The 24,442-nt window shown below is 33.3% G+C and overlaps 1 protein-coding gene across 5 annotated transcripts in view; it reads left to right on the top strand.

The window, feature by feature from the left end:
* The window catches only part of Lrba (LPS responsive beige-like anchor protein), a 728,436-nt gene that overhangs the window by 518,747 nt on the left and 185,247 nt on the right, over nt 1-24,442 (top strand). For all 5 annotated transcript variants that reach the window (XM_046459031.1, XM_046459033.2, XM_046459036.2 and 2 more), the window contains exons 41-43: nt 2,614-2,731; nt 4,822-4,924; nt 16,183-16,298. In XM_046459031.1, the coding sequence (XP_046314987.1) occupies nt 2,614-2,731; nt 4,822-4,924; nt 16,183-16,298 (337 nt within the window). The remainder of the gene's footprint in view (nt 1-2,613; nt 2,732-4,821; nt 4,925-16,182; nt 16,299-24,442) is intronic.

A 24,442-nucleotide genomic window follows, 5' to 3' on the forward strand; every position in this document is an offset into this window, starting at 1 on the left:
TTCAATGTTTGTATTCTTTTGATTTTCCTCTTTCATCTTAACCCAAGTGCAGGAAAACAAATGTGTTTATTAAATTTCCAGTGAGTTAGGTTCTAGCTTAACAAATCTATAATACTTTAGAAATGTTATAGTGTTTTTTAATGGAAGCTCTGGGCTTTTGGATTAGAAAACCTGGGAGTAGGCTGGGCTCTGCTACTAAGTTGCCAAGGGTCTTTTCTGTTAAATATTTAACATGGGTGGGCCCCATTTTCCTTATGAATACAGTAACAATTCATTGGTTTATAAGTGTTATTGAACATATATTAGCTTCTTTAAAGTATGATAAATCCAGAGTAGCAAACTCATATGTAGATGGAAACTAGGCAGATAATAGTAAGTGATTGAATGCTCATTTCACATTAGTAATGAATGATGTAAAAACTATAACAAAACAGAGAAAGTGCTTGCCAGTTGTTACCATTTGGCACATCTAGGTTGGCCAGATACTCCAGTTTTTCCCAGGAATCCAGAAATCTGCATATTTATGTAAATAGCCATTTTCTCAGTTATTTTCATGGCTTGAAATTTTGTCAAAATAGCATATGTGCCAGAGAAAATCAACTGAGAACAAATAAAGAACTTAAGTTACTATACTGTAATTCATTTAATTGTTCAAAATAACTACTTTTTACCACATTATTTTTGTTTTTTAAAAAATATTTTTAGTTGTAGATGGACACAATACCTTTATTTTTGTATGTGCTTCTGAGGATTGAACCAAGTGCCTCATACATGCTTGGCAAGTGCTCTGCCACTAAGCTACAGCCCCAGCCCAATGCCGTATATTTTTCAAGTCAGTGAACATAGAGTGCATTTACAGTTTTAGCTTAAAGATAATTTTAAAAAATTATTATTATTATTTTGACCATGCTGGGAACTGAATCCAGGGTTACAAAAGTGCTAAGCAGGTGCTCCACTACTGATCTACATCTCCAGCCTTCAAATTGAATTTACTCGTATTAGTGCAGAAGAGGCAAGACAAACAAACAAATGTTATAATTTCAGATAGTGATAAATGTAATGAAGAAAATTTGATAATTTGGGGGAGGGAGTAGAGTTTAGGTCCTTTGGCTTCTCTGAAGATGTGACACCTGAGTAGATATCTAAATGTGAGAATGAGTTAACCATGTGGAGATTTCGGAGAAGATCATTGTAGGCAGAGGGTGAAATAAGAATTAAAAAAAAAAATCTTGAGTAATACTAACATTTTTGTCTGCTGTCTGCATGTTCATTTCTCTTGATCTTCCTTACACAGGTACTTGTTGTATAACTGAGTAGTAGAAATTCTCTATTGCCAATTTCAAAATTGAGGGCATGATTAGTTGTTGCGTCCTTTGAAGTTTTCACTTTATTTATTAAAAAAAAAACAAAAAACCCGTACTTTAGAGTTGAACCCATTTTTTAGCTCCTCTTGTTCCAATAATAGAATTGTTTCTCTAGAAAAATTGAAATACATACTGAAGTAAGGGTTTTTTTTTCTTTCAAAGAAACTGCATTTTATGTCAAAGAATGTAGATTCATTTGCAGTTAGGGTTTGGAAAATGGAAATGAGAAAAGAAAAAGTCAGTTTGTGTAGAATAAAAGGTGGTTACTTTTAAGTGATATCTGAAATTAAGATTTTCATGAAATATTGATAGCAAATGCTCATTTTCAGTGTGGAGAAATGTTGAATCTGATTTCTTTTTAACACTTTCATAATTGAGCTTTTGAAATGATCTTTTTGAAAAATAAAACTTGAGTAACGAGGCAACAAAGTGGCTTAGGAGTAAAGACAGGATTATTTTGAATTGGCAAAACATTTTAAGCAATTGTGTCTGTCACATGGAATGACAAGAATTGTAACAAGTCACTCTGACAACTACCTATTCCATAGGGAGATTATGCTGAGTTCATTTGTAGGTTTATACTTAGCTTTAGCTGATAAAATGATACTTAACCTCTTTTATAGTTAGTCTTTATGTTTTCTGAATGAGTTGCCTTAATATGACCTTAAAATGTGCGATTTAAAAAAAAATTATTTATTTTTTAATTGTAGTTGAACACAATATCTTTATTTTATTTATTTATTTTTTGCTGAGAATCAAACCCAGGGCCTCACATATGCTAGGCGAGCGCTCTACCACTGAGCCCTAGTCCTAGCCCCAGCCCCAAAATGTGTGATTATTTTTTAAAGTTATGAAACTTATTTTTGAAAGTATGTAAAAAGTGACTATCCAATTTGTATATATGTGATTCAGAAGCATGTATGACATTCTTTGGAAGTTTTCTTTCTTTTTAAGGTTTTATTTGAAACTTTCCATGACTAAAAAATAAATAAATAATATAATATGCACTTCCTGAGAAGCAATAGATTATGTCATTGTTTTTAAAAGCCGAAATATATATTTATAACTATATGCTTTGTAGTGTTACTCTGCTTTTACATTTAAGCTTCTTTCATATAAGTTAAAACACATTTTCTTAGTTGAGTTCTTTGAAATTGTTTTTCTTAATAGTCTATTTTAATTGGGGGAAAGACGAAAAACAAAAAAGCTTCCTATTGTCACTCACTTGGGTTATGTTTTTCCTCACTAGATCCTGGCATATACTGAAGGGCTGCATGGAAAATGGCTGTTCACAGAGATACGATCCATCTTTTCTCGTCGTTATCTTTTGCAAAATACAGCCCTGGAGATCTTTATGGCTAACAGAGGTAATATGTTTCAGAAGTGTGTTGTTACAAAACTAAATTCCATTTCTCAGATTTCATTTTTGTACATATCATATTGTTTCCATTTAGATTGGATTTTGTAGTCTACCTAGTGCACTACTGACCTCATTTTTTTAATACCACATGGATCTTCCTGGGCTTTCTCCATCCTCTTGATCACTTACAGTATAATTTGAATTTCTTTTCCTTTGCTGGCTGTATCACAGACTGATGCAGGATTGTGTAAATATGGGACATATTTAACCATTTATTCAGTTGCAGAGTTTTGATATCTTCAGCATTACTTAGATGCTTAAACTCCTTCTGGTAGGTGGCTGCATTTGGGAGCAGGAAAAGATAATCAAATGACTCATACATTTATCTTATCTTCTGTCTAATGTATTGCTATTTTTAAAGGAACCATCAGAAAATTACCTTGAATTGTCACGGTTGCTTTGTATTACATCATTCTTGAAAGTTGAGCTAAAATTCTATTTGTGGGTTTACAGTGGAACTTGGTGAAATCCATTAAGACAAGAAGGGGGACAAGTTTAATTTGAAGGAAAAGCATCATTGGGTATTAGTAAAGGTATATAAGGGAAAATATATAAAATCTGGTGATTTATTATACATATACTTGGTATATATGTAGGTTGATGGTTTCTTTTTTGTTTTTGTTTTCTGTAATCTACAAGTTGTTACTTTAAAAATCTACACACAACAGTATACATTCCATACATACATCTTTTCTCTTGAAATCATATGTCTTTAGGGAATATTAATATCTTTAGGAAAAATGTTTTTCTCTTTCCTAGGTGGCCTCCTCCCCACAAACACCTCTTTTCCCTAATGTAAACATTATTCGTCTAAGGCAGATAATCAAGGGAATGTTTCACACTTTAGTTCAGTCTGTATTCTTGTTGTCCCAAAGGAGTTGAAGCCTTACAATATTTATTACTTGCTCATCCTCATTCATTTTCTTTCTTAAAATTTCTTATGCACTCTTACTTTTGTGTGAGTGCTTTCTCTTGCCGTTCTCTGCTGGCCTTGGTCATATGCCATAAGCTATGATGGATTTTTCTTCATGTTTTACTCCTGGATTCAATACAGTAGTGAATATATAAGGAAAGCTTATTTAAATGGTACATGACATTACTAAATATTTTGTAGGTGCTTAGTGAATGATTGATGACTAGTTAGTAATGCCAGTGTTTAAAAACACAACATATATTTTCTTTTTGGCCTGAAGTATTCTTTTCAGGACAGATGGAGAAGAAGGACCACTTTCTGTATGAGCACTGTGGTCTACATAGGGTTCTGATGTAATATTAACATAAAATTAAAATCTCAAGACTGATAACATTAATATCTTCTACAGTCTCCTGATTTTATGACTTTTTTAATGTTTAAAGTGGATAAGATATAAAAGGCTCTTGTAAACTTACATCTGGTATATTGAATATGTTTATATATTGATAGATGCTTCTTGATATTCCCAAACATGTATTAGAAGGCTCTTACATTTGATATTAAGCATAGAGGAAAATTTTTCTTTAGGTCACAAATTGTTCTGAATTACATGAACTTATGAAACATCAACATATAAACATTGTAAAGAGAATTATTTTTAAGCTGTTCATTACTGGAAATAAATAAATAAATGATGATTTCATAGCTGTATGTGTAGCTTTTAGTGTTCTATGATTAACTATGTAAAATTGAATTTTAATAGTACTTTCTAGTAATTCATAGAAATAAATTTGACTCATCAAAATTCAATTTTGTAAATTAAAAATTATAGCTAGGTAATCTCATTTTCATATTACACAAATGTAACACCAGTTGTTACAACTCCTGATAGTATTTAGAGAACGAACTGTTTTTGGTAAGAAATATCAGAAGTAAAATGAATATCCTTTCTGTAATATTAACTAAAACTTTATATGTAGTATAATAAAGAGGACATTGTGAGAATTGTGTTTAATAGAGAATTGTATTAAATGTAGTGTAACTATTCCATTAGATCAAGAAGTCAGTTTCCCCAAAAGGACATCAAATTGTGTTCTAATTTTTAAAAAAATTATTTGTCATAGTTGCTGTAATGTTCAACTTCCCAGACCCTGCAACAGTAAAGAAAGTGGTTAACTATCTACCTCGTGTTGGTATTGGAACCAGTTTTGGATTACCTCAAACCAGGTACTGTTTTATATAAGAAAATGTGGAAAATAATCTTCATTAGTATTCTCATTAACTGTTAATACTCTTATTAAAATTAATCTGTATTAATATTCTTACTTATTTTGAAATGAATGTCTGTGTTATGTTTCATAGTAATTGATGATTATTAGGTATTAAGTTTTATCTCATATCTGTAAATTCAATTGTAATATATGAATGGTAGAGTGTATAGCACAGAGTCAGTACTCAGCAGATTATCACTAAATATAAAATTCACTAGACTTTCCCAGCACCATGATAAAGGCATATGCAAAATATACTTTTTATCTCTTAGATAGAAAATTTTAATTTTCATATTTTAAAGTTACTATGTTTTAAAATATGTACCATGATATAAATATTGTGTATGTATGTGTGTTTATCTATTCTTTTTTTAAAATTTTTTTATTAGTTGCTCAAAACATTACAGTGATCTTGACATACATACATTTGATTCAAATGGGGTACGTAATCTTATTTTTCCACGTGTCAACAGATTACAGGATCACATTGGTTATACAGCCACGTTTATACATAGGGCCATACTAGTGTCTATTGTATTCTGCTACCCTCCCCCGTCCCCTAAAAAAAAATTCTTTTTTTTTAACTCAAGTTAGAAAGGTTCATTTCTGCATTTGCTTTTGCCATTAAAAAAATGTATGTATTACATGTTCATTGTAATGGCTGAAATGAAAAAGGGAGAGAATACCAAGTGTTAGATTAGATCCCAGAAGCACAGACAACAAAAACTAAAATAGACAAATAGGATTATATCAAACTCAAAACCTTCTGCTCAATCAAGAAAACAATGAACAGAGTAAATAGACAACCTATGGATGAGGCAGAAAATATTTACGAACTATAAGTCTGGGCAAGGGTAATAGCCAATATGACATTCAAACAACTAAATAGTAACAGAACAAATAATCCAACTGAAAAACAAGCAAAGGATTTGAATGGATGTTTCTCAAAAGAAGATATACAAATGGCCAATGGATATATGAAAAACCATTGACAATCACTTAATTATCAAGGCCATGCAGATTAAAACCACAGTGAGGTAGCACTTTAAACCTTTAGAATGCCTTCATCAAAAAGATGAAAGATAGCAAGAGCTGGAGAAGATGTGGATAAAAGGGAACTTTTGCATTCTGTGTAATTATAGATTTGTACAATCATTATGGAAAAAAGTATGGAGACTTCTCAAAAATGTTAAAAATCAAACTTTCATATGATTCAGCAGTCCTATTATGGGTATGATTCTAACAGGAATGAAAACAGTATATTGAAGATTTATCTGCACTCTCATGTTCATTGTAGCATTATTAACAATAGCTGAGATACAAATAAACCTAAATGACCATTAATGGCAACCCCAAAAAACACTTTAAATATGAATACAAAATTAGGATAAAGGTAAAATTGGGAAAAAAAAGTATACCTTGTCACTGCTAAATTAAAACAAAAACAAACAAGAAGGTGGAATTATCATATAATTACTATATTAGTTTACTACATTTATCAATGTAAAGTACCACAACTGGTTGCTTAAACACTAGATATGTATCATCTCACAGTTCTAGAGGTTGCTTAAACTATAGATGTGTTTTGTCTCACAGGTCTGGACGCTCCAAGTCCAAAATCAAGTTGTTAGTAGTGTTGGTTGCTTCTAAGGGATGTGAGGGAAGGATCTGCTCCAGGTTCTCTCCTTGGCTTGTAACTAGCTGTCTTCTCCGTATGTCTTTTATATCATCTTCCCTTTGTCTGTCTCTATGGCCAGTTTTTCCTCTTATAAGGACATCAGTCATATTGGATTCGGGCCCACACTAATGAATTCTTTTTACCTTGATTATTTTTTTTTAAATCCTGTGTCTAAGAAGCTTACATTCAGAGATACTGGGGGTTAGACTTCAACATAGAAATTTTGGGGAAGATACAATTCAACCCATAACAATTACTAAACAAACATGACTTAAAATTTTTTTTTTAGTTGTCAATGGACCTTTATTTTTATTTATTTATATGTGGTTCTAAGAATTGAATCCAGTGCCTCATACATGCTAGGCAAATGCTGTACCATTGTGGTATGACCCCAGACCCAAATACAACTTTAAAACAGGAATAATATCAGAGAGAAGAATGTCGTATCAATGACAAGAAAGCCAATTCACCAAGAAACAACCCTAAATTATATACATTGAATAGAGCCTCAATATTCATGAAACAAAACCAGGTAGAACTGGAATGAAATACAGACAACTTCTCCCTGTTTGGTTAGTCATTGAGGGAACAGGTAGACAAAAACATCAGGAATAGCGAAGACTAGAACATTATCAGTCAACTTATCATGTTTAAACCATTGTACCCAACTGTACATATGCATTTCTTTTAAGCACACCTGGAATGTTAGTCAGGTTGACCATAGTTTGAACCCTAGAACAAATCTCAGTAAGGTTAAAAGTATCGAAATCTCGGATCCCAATGGAATAAGCCAAAAATCAATTACAAAAAAACAAACAAACGAAAAAACAAACCAACCTTGAAAATCCCTGGATATTTAGAAATTAACACACTCTATATAAAGCAAGGGCCTACATATAAATTATAAGGGATATTAGAAAATATTTTGTACTAAGTGAAAATAACAATAGCCTGTAAAAATCTGAGCATAAAGGAGAACATGAAGGACCCTTTTGGGATCATGGGAATATTCCATTGTAACCGTTTTGGTATCACACAGCTGTGTATGTATGGAAAACCCATTGCATTATTTATGCCTAAAAAGAATGAATTTCACAATTATGTGTAACTACAGTGGACCAGTAAAAATAAGGGGAAAAGAATGAATTATGAGTTTACTCTATGTTAATTATTCTTTAATAAACCTAATTTCCAAAAATAGAAAAGGACATTCTGCTTTAAAGAGTAACAAATGTAGTTGAGTTAAGAACAAAAAGAAAGAAAATAAAAGGATGATCTGAAATGTTAATAAGGATATGTAGCTTAGGCACTCTAGAACCATGTAGGAGTGCAAATTAGTATAGACACTTTGAAAAACAATCTTCCAGTTTTCTTATAAAATTACATATATACATAGTGTATATTGTTCCAGTTCTCTTAGGTATTTATCAATGATAGTGAAGATACAGATATACATTCACTTTTTTAAAAAAATATTTTTTTAGTTTTTGATGAACCTTTATTTTAATTATTTGTATGTGGTGCTGAGAACTGAACCCAGAGCCTCACACATGCTAGGCAAATACTTTTCGACTGAGCTACAACCCCAGCCCCTACTTTCACTTTTAAGTAAATATTAATAGCAGTTTCATTCCAGTTCCACACTGGAAACATTTTTGATGTCCTTCAACTGTGAATGAATAAACAGTTTGTACATTCATAGAATGAGGTACTTACTACTCAGAAGTCAAATGAACTGACTACTAATCACATGCAGCAACACAAAGACATTGCTAAAGTGCTATGCTAAGCAAAGAGGTTAGGCAAAGAAGTTGTGAGCTTCATACATCAAACCACAGATTGTTTTTATTAGATGAAATTAGTGAAAAATGCAAAGCTCTTTGGTGACAGAAAGCAAATTGTTGTTTGCCAGAGGCCAGGACTTGGCAAAGGAATCTGAGGGGACTGTTGATAATGTGTCCTAATTGTGATAGTGGTTAACAAAATATGTATATTCACAACTGTTTAAGCCAGGCATAGAGGTGCATGCCTGTAATCCCAGTGGCTCAGGAGGCTGAAGCAGGAGGATTGCGAGTTCAAACCCAGCCTTGGTAACTTAGCGAGGCCCTGTGTCTAAATAAAATATTAAAAAGGTCTGGGAATGTGGCTCAGTGGTTAAGTGCTTCTGGGTTCAATCGTTCCTGGTACCCAAAAAGAAAAATAAAAAAAACCTGATCAAATTCCAATTCTACACCAAGTTTGGTAAATGTAAATGTTACTCTATTATCACAGTCAAGATCATGGAATAATTAAGATCTCTAAACATTTAAAATATCTAAATTATAAAGTGGTTGTTCTATACTCATTTTAATATGTACTGTTAGTATGTTTGACTACTCAGATTAAAATTTCCTACCTTTTTAATATTACTGAGCATTAAAAGAGAATAAAATCATGGCATTTGCAGGTAAATGGATAGAGTTGGACAATATTATGCTAAGTGAAGTTAGCCAATCCCCAAAAAACAAAGGCCGAATGTTTTCTCTGATATGTGGATGCTGATCCATAATGGAGATGGGGAGCAGAATGGGAGGAATGGAGGAACTTTAGATGGGGCAAAGGGGAGGAAGGGGAAGGGAGGAGGCATGGGGGTAGGAAAGATGGTGGAATGAGATGAACATCATTACCCTAAATACAAGTATGAAGACACAAATGGTGTGACTCTACTGTGTGTACAACCAGAGACATGAAATATTGTGCTCTATATGTGTACTATGAATTCAAATGCTTCCTGCTGTCATGTATAATAAATTAGAGTAAATAAATAATTTTTTAAAAATTTCCTACCTTTTTGATAAAAAATGATTAGATTTTTGCTTTATTATATCATTAATATAATTTTTCTTTGTTGATATAAATATCAAATCTATATTTTAAGGACTATGTATATTAAAGCTTCTATCTCTAACCATTAATAAATCAGAATTCAAATATTTATTTTGTATGTGCATATGGATTTATTAATTAATATTGGTATTGTTCCAAGTAAACTACTAAGCATCTGAGAGAAATGTTAGCCAAAGCATTTCTTATGGTATATGGAGAGAGTATGGGAGTGTATATCTCTTCATTGTGTGTTGATCAATTAGCTATCTTTAAATAGCACCTTCACTAATTATTTCCTTTTGTAGTAGGTATTGATTCACCATCAGTACAATTTAGTTAACTAATTTAAGGACTGGGAAGAGTGAACACTGGGATTTTTTTCTATTGATTTAAATATATTAGCAGTGGAAACTTACAGTTTACTTTTAGATGCCTAATTTTATATTGATTCAAGCTTTTTATTACTGTTTATTTCAGAATCTAAAGCAATGTTTTATTGTAAATGAAGTTAAAGTAGTACACATAAACAGCAGTCAGGATGTTAGTAGAAACTGTGGTAAGTTTGGGGCTAAAAAACTTTTCAAGATGAATCACTCCCATGTCCCTTAGCAGTTAGACTTCAGTTCCTCACCAAGTCCTTCTCTCCATCTTCTTCCTGAGTATCTATTTGCACGACAGGGAAGCTGGCTTCCTACAGAGTAAGTGGATCAGGAGACATTGAGGAAGAAGCCCCAGTGTCTTTTTGTGACTTGCCATTGATAGCACTCCATCATTATGCCACATTGCATTCATCACAGATGAGTCAGTAAATACATGCCAGGATCTAGGAGAGGGGAGTTATGCTCCAGCTCTTGTGGATGTATGTCAAAACTACATCAGGTCACAACTTTTATGTAAACAAAGTGACCTTCTGTGTTATAATCAATTATTGTTTTATAATGCTAGTAATGATTTTAATTAGATAATTTTATAATTTAATGAAGAATTTCAGGTTTAGAGTACAATTCAGTTGTAGAGTGCTTACTTAGCAAGTGCAAGACTCTGTTCAATCCTCAGCATGGCAAACATAAATAGTTGGGACAAGTGATAAGAAGTTTATGATCAGGGCATTGTAGTCGTGATTTGGGGACTGGAGATGGGTTGCATTGTATAGGTAGTCAAGAATATCTTCTTATGACTTTTACATTTTGATTTGAAGAAACAGAACCAGCTAACCTTTGAAAGTGTATGGTGTATGTGCAAAGGCCCTGAACAAAAAGAGCTTCCAGTGTTCTAAGAAATGTTAGAAAGCAAGTATCAGTGGAATTTAGTAATTTAGGGCATTCAATTTATGGGATTTGGAGATAGATTTAAGAGTGATTAAGAGAGGGAGATGTTCAATATATCTACTCAAGTCTCAGCTTGAGCTGCTTAGTGGCACTTACTGAGACTAGGAACACTGGAGAAGCAGTGTTTGTGTATATACCTTTCTATCCTTATATCAAGGTTGGTGGGGAGGATGTGAATGGACAAAAATTGGGTTTAGTTTTAGATGTTTTAAAACTGAAACCCAGGAAAGATGTCCAGTTTGAAATATTGTGTAAGATATAAGAAAGTATATCTGGAGCTCACAAGAAAGGTATATTTATTGGAACACAGTACCATATATAATGAAATTTAAAGCCATAAGAGGGAATGAGTTCATCTGGGGAGAGATTGTAGGATGGCAAGAGGAACTAGAGGTGCAGCTGAAGGAAATTCTGCATTGGTTTCAAAACCTGACATAAAGCCACTGAGAGAAGATGGTCTTTTGCAAAGATCAAATAAAGGAAATAGAACATCTCCCTCCTCCGTCTTCAAAACAAACAAATAAGAATAAGATGGCTCAACACATAGGAGATCTGGACAATATGATGCTAAGGATGATAGATAGTATTTAAAAATGAAAAGGTCTGATGAGAAAAGACACAGATGGAAAAATGTTCCTTGCATTTAGCAGCAGCAGGTTTTGACTGCCAGATGGTTGTATGTTGTGAATTTGGCCCACAGTATCAACAAGGTGTCCTTGGCAAGCAGGTCCCTGTATTTTGTTGGAATTTATGAACTGCCCCCTCTTGTTTAGGTGTGATAACCCCTGCAGTCAGGGACATGAAGACAAAGCTTCTTACTTGTGGACCAATAGGAGATGAGACAGTAGAGACAATGTGCTAAATTCTTACCCACCCCTGACACTAATGGCAAAGAATTAGTCCTACTGTGACTTTTCTACCTACCTTTGGCTCTTCTGGAGGATTCTGACACTTCACGACCACTTGCAGTATGTGCATGTGCATGTCAATACTAGTTTTAAGCCATAACAACAAATGCGTTGAGTTAGCTCTGTCTCCACTCACAGCATCATTTTAGTTTCCCTACTTTCATGGTCATCTTTTTTGCTCAATTCTATCACTTGAATTCAGGCTCCACCTCCCCTTTCCATGTAGGAGCAATAACCAAGAAGTTTAATACATGTTTGTAAGGGGTTGTACCAGCTACCAGGAGATCATATTCTGTTACAGCCAGAAGCTTAGAGAAGTGCAGGAGAGGAAGGCATATGAGGCTGCATGGCCAGAGTGGTGGGAAGGCTTATATCTTCTTTGATTTTTCTTTCCAGGGTCTGAGCCACTTTCTCTGTTTCTCTACATCCCAGAATCAAGAGAGCACATAGATCTGAGGCTTATTCTTTTGCCCCACAACTGCAGCCACGACTCTGCCATGCAGTACTGCATGCTTTGGCCAGTCCTGTGCCTAGCTACCCCTTGAAGTAGTATTTTAGACAATTGTAGCTTTAAATACCTCCACCTGAGAAACAAATGCCTCACATCAGTAGCCTTCTAAGCTTTGATCTTTAGAAAATAGAAGCAAGCTCAATACACAGCAAGAAAGAAAAGATCATAGCAGAAATCAGTGAAACAAGTAAAAACAATAAAGAAGCTGATGACACTAAAGTAGATTCTTGAAAAACATTGGTAAATTGACAGACGTTAGGCAACCATGGAAACATAAAGAGAAGGGACATAAATTACCAAAACCATAAATGAAAAACAAATGATCATAAATGTAAAGGTTAATTTACACATTACTACTGATGATATAGGATTTAGAAGGGTTAGGAAGGAACACCGTGAATAACTTCATGCCATTAAATTAGACAACCTGGAATATATGGGCATATACCTAGAAAATAGAATGACCAAACTGACTCAGGAAGAAATTGAAATCTGAATAGGTAAGCTTTTAAAAATCTTCCCATAAAGGGACTGGGGTTTTAGCTCAGTGGTTGAGCACTTGCGTGAGGCACTAGGTTTCGTCCTCAGCACCACATAAAAATAAATAAATAAAACAAAGATATTGTATCCATCTACAACTAAAAAAAATTTGATAAAGAAAAGCCTAAGCCCAAATAACTTTACTATCATATTTTTAAAGTAGATCCTTTACAAACCTTCATAATCCTTCATATACTCAGTAAGCTACAGGAGAACATGCCTCCTAACTCATTCTGTAAGGCCAGTGTCACTCCAATAACAATACTAAAGGCAGAGCAAGAAAACAGGAAAAAAGTATAATACAGTATTGCTCACTAATATAGATACAAACATCCTTTACAAAATTTAACTAACCAAATTCAGCAACATATAAAGAGGAGTATAAAAAGACCATTTGGATTTTATCACTGGAAGACACATTGGTTTAAGTTTGAGAATCAATATATGTTGTGCACCAACTTAATAGAATAAAGGACAGAAATCACATGGTCATCTCAACAGACGAAAGAAACAGCACTTGACAAAATCTAACAAACATCCATGATTAAAACTTTTAACTCAATAGAAAATAGAAGGAAATTCCCCAAAATTGATAAAAATCATCTACCAAAAAGCTTCATAGCATACATACTCATATTCTCCCTATTTTATTGAAATTGAGAAGCTGAAATTCAATGTGTCCTGAATAGCCAAAAATAATTTTTATAAAGAAGAAGAAAGTTTAGAGGACACTACCTAATTTCAAGACTTATTGTTTAATTCTTTTTATATGTGCATGACAGTATTTTGACATACTATACATACATTTTGATAAATGTAGCTAAAGCCACAGAAGTTAGGACATGGTGTTTTTACAAGGATAGATATATAAATCAATAGAATAGAGTTGAAAATGAAGAAATCAACCTTTACATATATGGTCAGTTGTTTTTCAGCAAATGTGTCAATACAGTGAAGAACAGATAGTCTTTCAAAAAGTAATGCTGAGGCAACTAGACATTCAACACACAAACAACTTAGGTGTTGCTAGGCAAATGGTGCATGCCTTTAATTCCAACTATATGGGAGGCTGAAGCAGGAGAAGTGCAGGGACCTGGCCAGCCTGCGTACCTTAGCAAGATCCTGTCTCAGAATAAAAAATGCAGTAGACTGGGGGTTTAGCTCAGTGGTGGAATTCTTGCCTAGCATGTGTGTGGCCCTGGGTCTAATTTCTAGTATTGCAAAACAAAACAAAAAATAACTTGGATGCTTACCACATACTACTCATAAAAGTTAACTCAAACTATGTTATAGGCTATATACGTAAGAGCTGAAACTGTAAAATGTGTGCAAGAAAACATGGGCGAAAAATTTTTGATGTTGAAACAGGCAAACCATCCTTGGATACCATACCAATAGCATGATCCATAAAAAAAAAAATAGATGAAGAGATGAACTTAATCAAAATGCAAAATATATCACAAAGTAAATGAAAATATTTTATGTCATATATCTGACAAACCACTTTGTATTATGTATGTATATATATTGCCAATATGATATATATAGATAGATATGTAAAAGTAGACTTCTGGGAATTAGCTTATGTTATTATGGAGATCAACGAGTCCTGTGATATGCCATCTTCAAGCTGTAGACTCAGGAAAGCCCCTGGTGTAATTCAGGTACTTGGAAAACCAGGGCAGCTGATGGTCAATTCGCAGGCCAAAAAGCCCAGGAATTGGGCTGTTGCAGGATTGAGGATAGAGAACCCGGAGCTCCTCTGTCCAAAGGCTGGAGAAGAAAAACCTGTGTTCCAGGTCAAGAACAGAAGAGAATTCACCCTTCCTCCTTTTTTTGTTGTTCAGTCCTAGATTATCTGATGTCTACTTACTTTGGGGACTATCTGCTTTACTCTGCCTGTCCATTCAAATGCTGATCTCTCTGGCAGTGTTCTCATAGACATATTTAGAAATTATTTTTCCCCAGCTCTCTTTGATATACCTTAACCTGGTCAGGTTGACGCATAAAATTAACCATCACCGTTTTATATCCAGAATGTATAAAGAACTCTTACATCTTAATAATAAAACACAGGCAACCCAATTAATGGAGGAAAATATTTGAAAAATCGTTTCATTGAAGATTGTAGAACTTACTGAAACCACATGAGAAGATGCACAATGATGGACATTTAAACTACCATAAGATAATGAACCCTATTATGTATAACTTTACATTCTGCAAAAATTTTAAATAATAATAAAAATAAACTACAACAAGATGCCATTTCATACTCACTTCAGTGCAATAATAAAAACACAATACAAAACATGCATTGCAAGGATGTGGAAATTGGTTCATACACTGGAATGTTCAACCACTTTGGAAAACAATTTGGCAGTTACAAAAAAGAAGTTGAAGATAAACTTGACAAATAAAAAGTTCTGCTCCTAAGAATCTACCCCAAAGAAATGAAAACATATATTCATATCTTCATAGTAACATCATTTACAGGGCCAGGGTTGTGGTTCAGTGGTAGAGCACTTGCCTAGCATCCATGAGGAACTGAGTTTGATCCTCAGCACAACATAAAAATAAAGTATATTGTTGTAATAACTGTACAACTCTAGAAATTTTCTTTTTAAATAAACATTGACTTGTAAGGTATGTAAATTAATCTCAATAAGTCTTTTAAGGAAATAGTTATTTGTCCTTTGTGAAGGAAGACTAATGACAATATACATAGGTCTGAAACTCTGGATGTTATAAAAATCCTGCCACCTGTTTCCCATTATTTTCAGTATTGATCAGTTATATCCATTAGGATTTACTTTTTATTAACTTGGCTTTCTAATAAGCTATATAAGAAAATCTCAGTAGTTTCTCCTGCCTCTGTCCCTTCGTATAAATAGAAGAATGAGTAGTTTAGAATACTCTATTTCTTCTTGTTACAAACGTTATGCAAGTGTATTATTTAAATTTGTAATATACAAATGTGTTATCTTTAAGAAGTGACTATTAAAATTGATGGACTTGTGAATATAATTTTGTGTGCATTTTTTAGTTACTATGATTCCTTCTCTTTATATGAGTTAACTAGTTAATTATTAGCCATTCTCTTATTAATCAACCTTCATGGAACCTGGATATTATAATGACATTGCAGTGACAGCTTACCTGAATGACTAGAACATGTATAATAGACCTGTGCCTACTCCATATCACTATTAACCATTAATAGTAGATAGAAATATCTCTACTATTTATTAGTTTAACATGATTGGAACTTTTTAGTATTATATATTTCATTGGGAATGAATAAGCACAGATAATTCATGATTTAGTATTGTAATATAATTAATCTTAAGTTTAGGTTCTTACACTGAATTCTTTTTTTTGCAGGCGTATTTCATTAGCAAGTCCACGTCAGCTTTTTAAAGCTTCTAATATGACCCAGCGATGGCAACACCGAGAGATTTCAAATTTTGAGTACTTGATGTTTCTCAACACAATAGCAGGTAATCTAAGTCCACACACTGAGTGACTTCAAATAATGAGTTATTTATTATGAAATGGTTAGATTATTTTGGGTAGTTTATTTTTGCTACTATTATTACTGTTAGAACACCTCGTAAATATGTTGCTAACAGTTTCCAGTTTTGTATATGAACAGTTGGCTACTTGGGAGAAATTAAAAGTGAATATAAAAGGTTTTTGCCAAAAAGGAGAAAAGAAGAATTTATGACTCTTTAATAAAGAAAGAATGGGCTCATTGTGCAATGGTAGAATTGAAGAACAATATAAAAATTTTAAGAACCTATTAACCCATTAAGTTCCAAGTTGTCAGTTCTGAAAATATTTCAACAAAATTGACATAGACATATTAAAATAGGTTAGAAATTCTAATACAGAGTTTGCATTATATTTTTATTTTATTAATTAATATTAACTAATATATTAAAATGTTTTTCTACAATCATCTGGTATATAATTATATTTTATATTATATGCTATATTTAAGTATTTGTAGGTATCCTATATCTGAAACAATGGGATAAAATGGGTTAATAACTTAGTTAGAAATGTGTTACATGATGAAACAATGAATTGCAATATAGAAAAAATAAAACTGAGTAAAATATTAACCAAAGGAATATTCATATTGTGACCCACATATGAAAATCTGAAGACCAAATGACCCTATCTAATCATAAAATACCATAGAAAATCACCCACCAACACTATTTCATTGAAATTGAATAAGGAATAGAAATGTGCCATTAATTTTCATTTGTGACAACTAGAATTAAGAAAATGGAATGTATTTGTGAAACATTCAAGATTCATTTCAGCAGACTGACTTGGTTTGTATTTGAGGCACAAAGGACATACAGGGAGAACATGACATGTCATTTAGTCTCAGAGAAATGATTTGAAGCACAAATGTGAGTATAGAGTGAGTGTCCCTTATCCAAAATGCTTAGGACCAGAAGTATTTCAGATTTGCATGTTGGTTTGAATTTGGGAATATGACTTTACTAGTTAAGCATCCCTAATTCCAAAAATGCAAAATCCAAAATGTTCTGTAATCTGAAACTGTGTCCTCAAAAAGTTTCAGAATTTAGATTTTCAGATTAGCAATGCTCAACCTTTATTACGTGAATCTAGATAAAGGGGGTATAGATTTAATAAAATAAACAAAAAGCCTATAGGGCTTAAAATATCACAGAGAGACGGAAATTATATTCACTCAGTTTGGGGAATAAGGAAGAAATAAGGAAAACTTTCAGTGGTTGTGCAAGAATGGATATTATTTTTGTTAGCAGAGGAGGGAATTGCAAGTTAGAAGTCATTTCTTGGAAGTCTGAAAGCATAAAATAGAATAGAATGATGGGAAAATATCAAGTATATCTGGAGAACAATAGCATAGTTTGTTTATCTGCTGATGTGTGTGCAATCTGTATATTCCTATAGACGTCGAGAAGAAAGAATGTTAGCAGCTTGAGGAAATAGTAGTCAGTTCATTGGGAAATTTTTGAAAGTTTTAAAGTACATAAGCAATATTATAACGGTACAAAAAAATTACTTGGAAGGTGTATGTAAGATAAATTGGAGTTAAAAGGGACTAGGCAGACATTCAAGTTGGAGAGCAATTACATATAAAGGTATAAGAGCTGGTGTTAGAGAGGTATCAGTGGACATTGAAAGGAAAGATCAATATCATAAGAGTTTGCGAGGCACCAAGCATTCAATATGCAGCTGACTGAATGTAGGGTAAATGGGAAGAAAGTGTCAGGAAAGACTTCCTGGCTCTGGGTCTCAACCATTGGGAAAATGATAGTGCCATTAGCAGAAATTCATAGAAGGACAATGGTTGTGCTGCTCTGGCTAAACAGCTAAGTTAAGTATCAAAAAGAGAGTTTGGGGTCATGTAGGCCCAAGAAGAGATAGGACATTGGATTTCATCTGCATAGATGAGATCATATAGGTAGATAATACAGAAAATATTCAGGTAAGTTCAGGGAAATATTGTGTCTGAGAGAAAAAAAAATAAGGGAAGTTAGTAAGGAGAGAAAATAATGAGCGGTCCTGAAGACTGTATATAGTAGGAAGAGAACTGAGGTAAATCAAATGTTTTGAGAGGCAAGCGAGAGTGAAGAAGGCATTTGTCACCTATGTCAGGTGTTATGGGAAGGTAGGGGAAAATTAAGAATCAATATAGAATAGACTTTTGTGTTTGGCATTTGGGGAATTACTGATTACTTCATGGGGATTCATTATTAAAGCAAGCAAAGCAAATTGTTGGTGAGGAACTGTATGGTTGGGGGTTAAATGGGAACTTGGGTGTAGATTAGAGTATTCTTAAATGTGATAGGACAGAAAAGATAGGTTAAGGCAGAGAAGAGAGACCAACAAAGATGGAGAGGGAGAAAGGATAATAGTTCAGGTTCTGAGGGACACGGGTTCAAGAGCTCAGGTAAAGGAAACTCTTAGCAAAGAAGAAAGATCCTGCTAGAGAAGTGGGGACAAGAAAAGGGAGTATTGTGAAGAATCAGAAGTTGAGGGGTTCACATTGACAAGTCTTAATTTTTCAAAAGAGACTCATCTTGTTGGGTTAAGCAATGAAGAAAGTCTGAACAGTTATGTTGATGTTGGTTGGGATTATATAACTAGTTATTAAATGGATTTTTCCCCATATTTTTTTTGGTACATTACAGTTGAACATAATGATGGAATTTGTTGTAACATATTTGTACATGCACACAAATAACAATATAATTTGGCCAGTATCACTCCCCCCATCCCGAACCTCCTACTCTTTGGACCCTTTTCTCTACTGATATCCCTATGATTTTCATGAGATCCCTGTTCCCTACCTTTCTTATCCTTTTTTCTCTCTAGCTTCTACATGTGAGAAAACATATGACCCTTGATCTTCTGAGTTTGGCTTATTTAGCTTAACACCATGGCCTTGATTTCCATCTATCTCCCTGCAAATGATATACTTTCATTTTTCTTTATGGCTGAATAAAATTTAATTGTGTATATATATCACATTTTCTTGAACCATCCATTGTCGTCCATTGATCGACACCTAGGCTAGTTCCATAGTTTGACTCTTGTGAATTGTGCTACTATAAACATGTGTATGCATGTATTGCTATAGTATGATGACTTTAATTCTTTAGGGTGAATACCAAGGAGTGGTATTACATGGGTGGCTCCTTGCCTAGTTTTTTGATGAATCTCCACACTGATTTCCATAGTGGTTGTACTAATTTACAATCCCATCAACAATGTAAAAGTGTTTCTTTTTCTCCTCATTCTCTCCAGAATTTTTAATTATTTGGATTATTATTTTTCTTTTTTTTTTGTGGTACTGGTAATGGAACCCAGGGCCATGTGCATGCTAGGCAAATACTGTATCACTGAGACCTATTATTTGTATTCTTTTTTTAATTAGTTTTTTTACATATGATAGCAGAATGCATTACAATTCTTATTACACATATAGAGCACAATTTTTCATATCTCTGGTTGTATATAAAGTATATTCACACCAATTTGTGTCTTCATACATGTACTTTGGATAATAATGTCCACCACATTCCATCATCATTTCTAACCCCATGCCTCCTCCCTTCCCCTCACCCCTCTGCCCTATCTAGAGTTCGTCTATTTCTCCCACCTTCCCCCTCCCTACCCCACTATGAATCAGTCTCCTTATATCAGAAAAAACATTTGGCATTTGGTTTTTTGGGATTGGCTAACTTCACTTAGCATTATCTACTCTAACTCCATCCATTTACCTGCAAATGCTATGATTTTATTTTCTTTAATTGCTGAGTAATATTCCATTGTGTATATATGTCACATTTATTTTATCCTTTCATCTATTGAAGGGCATCTAGGTTGGTTCCACAGTTTAGCTATTGTGAATTGTGCTGCTATAAACATTGATGTGGCTGTATCCCTGTAGTATGCTGTTTTTAAGTCCTTTGGGTGTAGTCCGAGGAGACGGATAGCTGGGTCAAATGGTGGTTCCATTCCAAATTTTCCAAGAAATCTCCATACTACTTTCGTTGGCTGCACCAATTTGCAGTCCCACCAGCAGTGTATGGGTGTACCTTTTCCCCCAAATCCTCACCAATACTTATTGTTGTTTGTCTTTATAATAGATATGAATAGACTGGAGTGAGATGAAATCTTAGAGTACTTTTGATTTGCATTTCCCTAATTGCTAGCAATATTGAACATTTTTTCATATATTTGTTGATTGATTGTATATCCTCTTCTGAGAAGTTCCTTGGCCCATTTATTGATTGGGTTATTTATTTATTTATTTTTCGGTGCTTAGCTTTTTGAGTTCTTTACCCTAGAGATTATTGCTCTATCTGAATTGCTTTGGTATGAGGGGTAAAGATTTGCTTCCAAGATGTAGGGTCTTTATTCACATCACAGATGGTTTCTTTTGCTGAGAAGAAACTTTTTAGTTTGAATTCATCCCATTTATTGATTCTTGATTTTAATTCTTGTGCCAACGGAGTCTTATTAAGGAAGTTGGGGCCTAATCCCACATGCTAGAGATTACGGCCTACTTTTTCTTCTATTAGAGGCAGGGTGTCTGGTTATTTGTATTCTTAATGACTACTATTCTGATTGGTGTGACATGAAATCTCAGTGTAGTTTTGAATTGTATTTCCCTAATTGCTAGTGATGTTGAACATTTTTTCATTTGTTTGTTGACCATCTATATTTATTTTTTTGAGAAGTATCTGTTTAATTCATTTGCCCTTTTATTAGCTGAGTTATTTGTTTCTTGGTGTTAAGATTTTTGAGTTCTTTATATATTCTATATATTAATGCTCTGTCAGAAGAGTAGCTAGGAAACATTTTTTTCTCATTATTTAGGTTCTCTCTTCACATTCCAAGTTGTTTCTGTGCTGCACAGAAGCTTTTTTGATTTGATGCTATCCCATTTATTAATTCTTGGCATTATTTCCTGAACTTTAGGGGTTCTATTGAGAAAGTTGTTGCCTTGCCTGTTTGTTGGAGTTTTCACCCTACATTTTCTTCTAGGAGTTGCATAGTTTCTAGTCTAATTTCTACATCTTTGATCCATTTTGAATTGGTTTTTGTGCAGGGTGAGAGATAAGGGTGTAGTTTCATTCTTCTGTATATTGATAACCAGTTTTCCCTTCACCAGTTTTCCTAATACTTGTTTAAAAGTTTCCCTTTTCTTCACTATGTATTTTGGGCACCTTTGTCAAGGGTCAGAAGACTGTATCTTTGTGAGTTTGTCTCTGTGTCTTCTATTCTGTACCATTGGTCTATGTGTCTGTTTTTATGCCAATACTGTGTCATTTTTGTTACTATAGCTCTGTAGTATCATTTGTAGTCAGGCATTGTGATGCCTCCAGCATTGCTTTTTTGGCCTAGAATTGCTTTGGTTATTCTAGGTCTCTTATTCTTCTGAATGAATTTTAGGACTGTTTTTCTAGTTTTGTGAAGATTGTCATTGGTATTTTGATGGGGATTGCATTGAATTTTTATATTGCTTTTGATAGTATGGTCAAAACATCAATTCTGCCTGTCCATGAACATGGAATACCTTTCCATCTTCTGAGGTCTGCTTCAGTTTCTTTCTTCCATGTTCTATAGTTTTCACTGTAGAGGTCTTTCACTCCTTGGTAAGATTTATTCCTAGGCATTTTATTTTATATTTTGAGGATATTGTGAATGGAATTGTTTTTCTGATTTCTTTCTTGCAGATTCATTGTTGATGTATAGGAAAACTATATATTTTTATATCTATTTCATAACCTGTAACTTTACTAAATTTGTTTATTAGCTCTAGCAGTCTTTTGGTGTAAAAAGACTGCTAGAGCTAATAAACAAATTAGGTTTTGGATCTTCTAACTATATGACCATATCATCTGCAAACAATCACAATTTGATTTCTTCCACTCCTCTTTTCTCCCTTTTATTTCTTCTCTTGCTTAATTGCTCTGGCTAGAATTTCTAGCACTGTATTAAATAGGAATAGTGAAAGTGGATAGCCTTACTTTGTTCCGGATTTTAAAGAAAATCTTTCAGTTTTTCCCTATTGACTATGAGCTTGGCTTTGGGTTTTTCACATTTAGCCCTAAAGGGATTTTAAGTAGTAAAATGAGACTAGAAACATAACAAGTGTAATGTGCATATTTGCATGAAGTAAATCACTTAACCCAACTTAATTGAATGCATAGTAATGATTGTAAAGCATTTATTTCATGAAATAGTCCCTTTTCTCAAATAACTTTCATTTACTGTGTCTTTAAAATATATTCTCTGTATATTCTTTTTAAAAAGTAGAATCAATAAATTGTTTGAATGTTTTTATATACACTAAAGTATAGAGTTAAGTGTCTTGTGTTTTTTTACTTCTTTTACACTATTAATCTGTACCGCATTCAAGTTTTTATATTATGATACAGTAATCATTCTGTAGCTATACACTGAATTTAACTTAATTAAAAGTCTGAACACTAAGCTGGTGCATGATTTTTTGAGGATACAGTAAGGTTTGGATTATTTTAAATTATTTAAACAGAAATGACAAGATGAGGATTTTGGTGTTTAATAATCTCTAAATCAGATGGAGAAGAAAAGGGGAAAAAGAGGGATCACAAAGACTTCTTTTTGCTACTAAGCTTAATGATTTTTTCTGGGATAAATTAAACATGTTGACAGAAACATGTGGTGATATGATTAACTTGTAGTGACAAATCACCCTTGTTTTCATGTTTTTAAAAACTGTTTCCAGGTCAAAGAAGACCTCTATCACTCTAATTATCCTCAAGCCCAAGATGAATAGAGTAAAATGAAGTTATCAGATCATAAAAAGGCTTTAAATACCAAGAGTCTATATCAAGAACTACTTTAATAGCCATCTGTGTATTGATATGTCATTTGTGTTTGAGAAAGAAAAAGGAATGACTATTATAGAATGTATAGTGAAAATGGAATTCCAACAATATTAATATTTTTGTCTCCCTTCTACTTTAGCCATAAAACTTCTTTCACACTGACTTTTATGTAACTGGGGTTATAGGTTGGTAAACAGTTGAGTTAGGATTCAGGTGCATGCATATTGGATGCAGAAGGAATGAGCTTATTCACTGTGCAGTCTCCCTGGAGTGGTGGTACCCAGGGAACGACTGTGCATTCATAGATGGGCTGCCTTATCCTTTGACTTTGCACTTTTAGTAACTCAGTGTGTCACTGGATGTCATTGGTGTTAAAAGGAAATATAGGGGAACATGTGGCAGGTTAGGTAGGAGCAACATTAATAATGCTGTTCATTGTTTTTAGAGAACCATAAAATTCAAAACTGCCAGGTAAGTTTCAGTTATTTAGTACAACTATCTTATTCCACATATGACTAGCAAATTATCTACAGGGGTAAAATCAGTTAAACTCGGTTGGTTAGTTGGTTAATTAGTGTGAGATCAAGAATTCTGGTTTTGAAAACCTCTATAAAAACTGTAATTTCTTTTTTAAAAAATGTCAATAAAGAATGTGTTGGGGCTGGGACTTGCAGCTAAGTGGTAGAATACATACTTGGCATGCATAAGGCCCTGGCTTCAATCCCTAGCACCTCCCTGGTCCCCCAAGAAGGGAATTTTATTTGTGGCATTACTTTATTTCAAGTAATAAAAATCATTTAAATGTAATTTAAAAGAACATAAACTTTAAGACCAGAATAACTGGATTTGGATATGATTTACTCATTACTAGTCATGTGACTAAGATCAAGTTACCTAACCTTTTGTGCCTCAAATTTTTCATCAATAAAATGGAGATGATGCTCATTTCATAGGGTGAATATGAAGTTTAAATGAGATAATGTATAACTAGTATTTAAATAGTGGCTGCCTCTCAAAAATTGTTAGTTAAGATTTGAGATTTTAGTTCAGTGGTAATCTTTACCATGTAGGCACAAGATACTGGATTTTATCCCCAGCTCCACCATATAGTCAATCAATATTTTTTATCATATATATATATATGGAGATATATATACATATATATATATATATATGAGATATATACATATATATATAGTTTGTTTATCATATATATATTTATCATTTCGTTTTTTATTTTCAACTAAAATTGG

Source organism: Marmota monax, unplaced genomic scaffold (genome assembly GCF_021218885.2).
Source record: "Marmota monax isolate L192 unplaced genomic scaffold, Marmota_monax_Labrador192_F-V1.1 WCK01_AAM20220418_F8-fsc00002, whole genome shotgun sequence".
Classification (NCBI taxonomy): Eukaryota; Metazoa; Chordata; class Mammalia; order Rodentia; family Sciuridae; genus Marmota; species Marmota monax.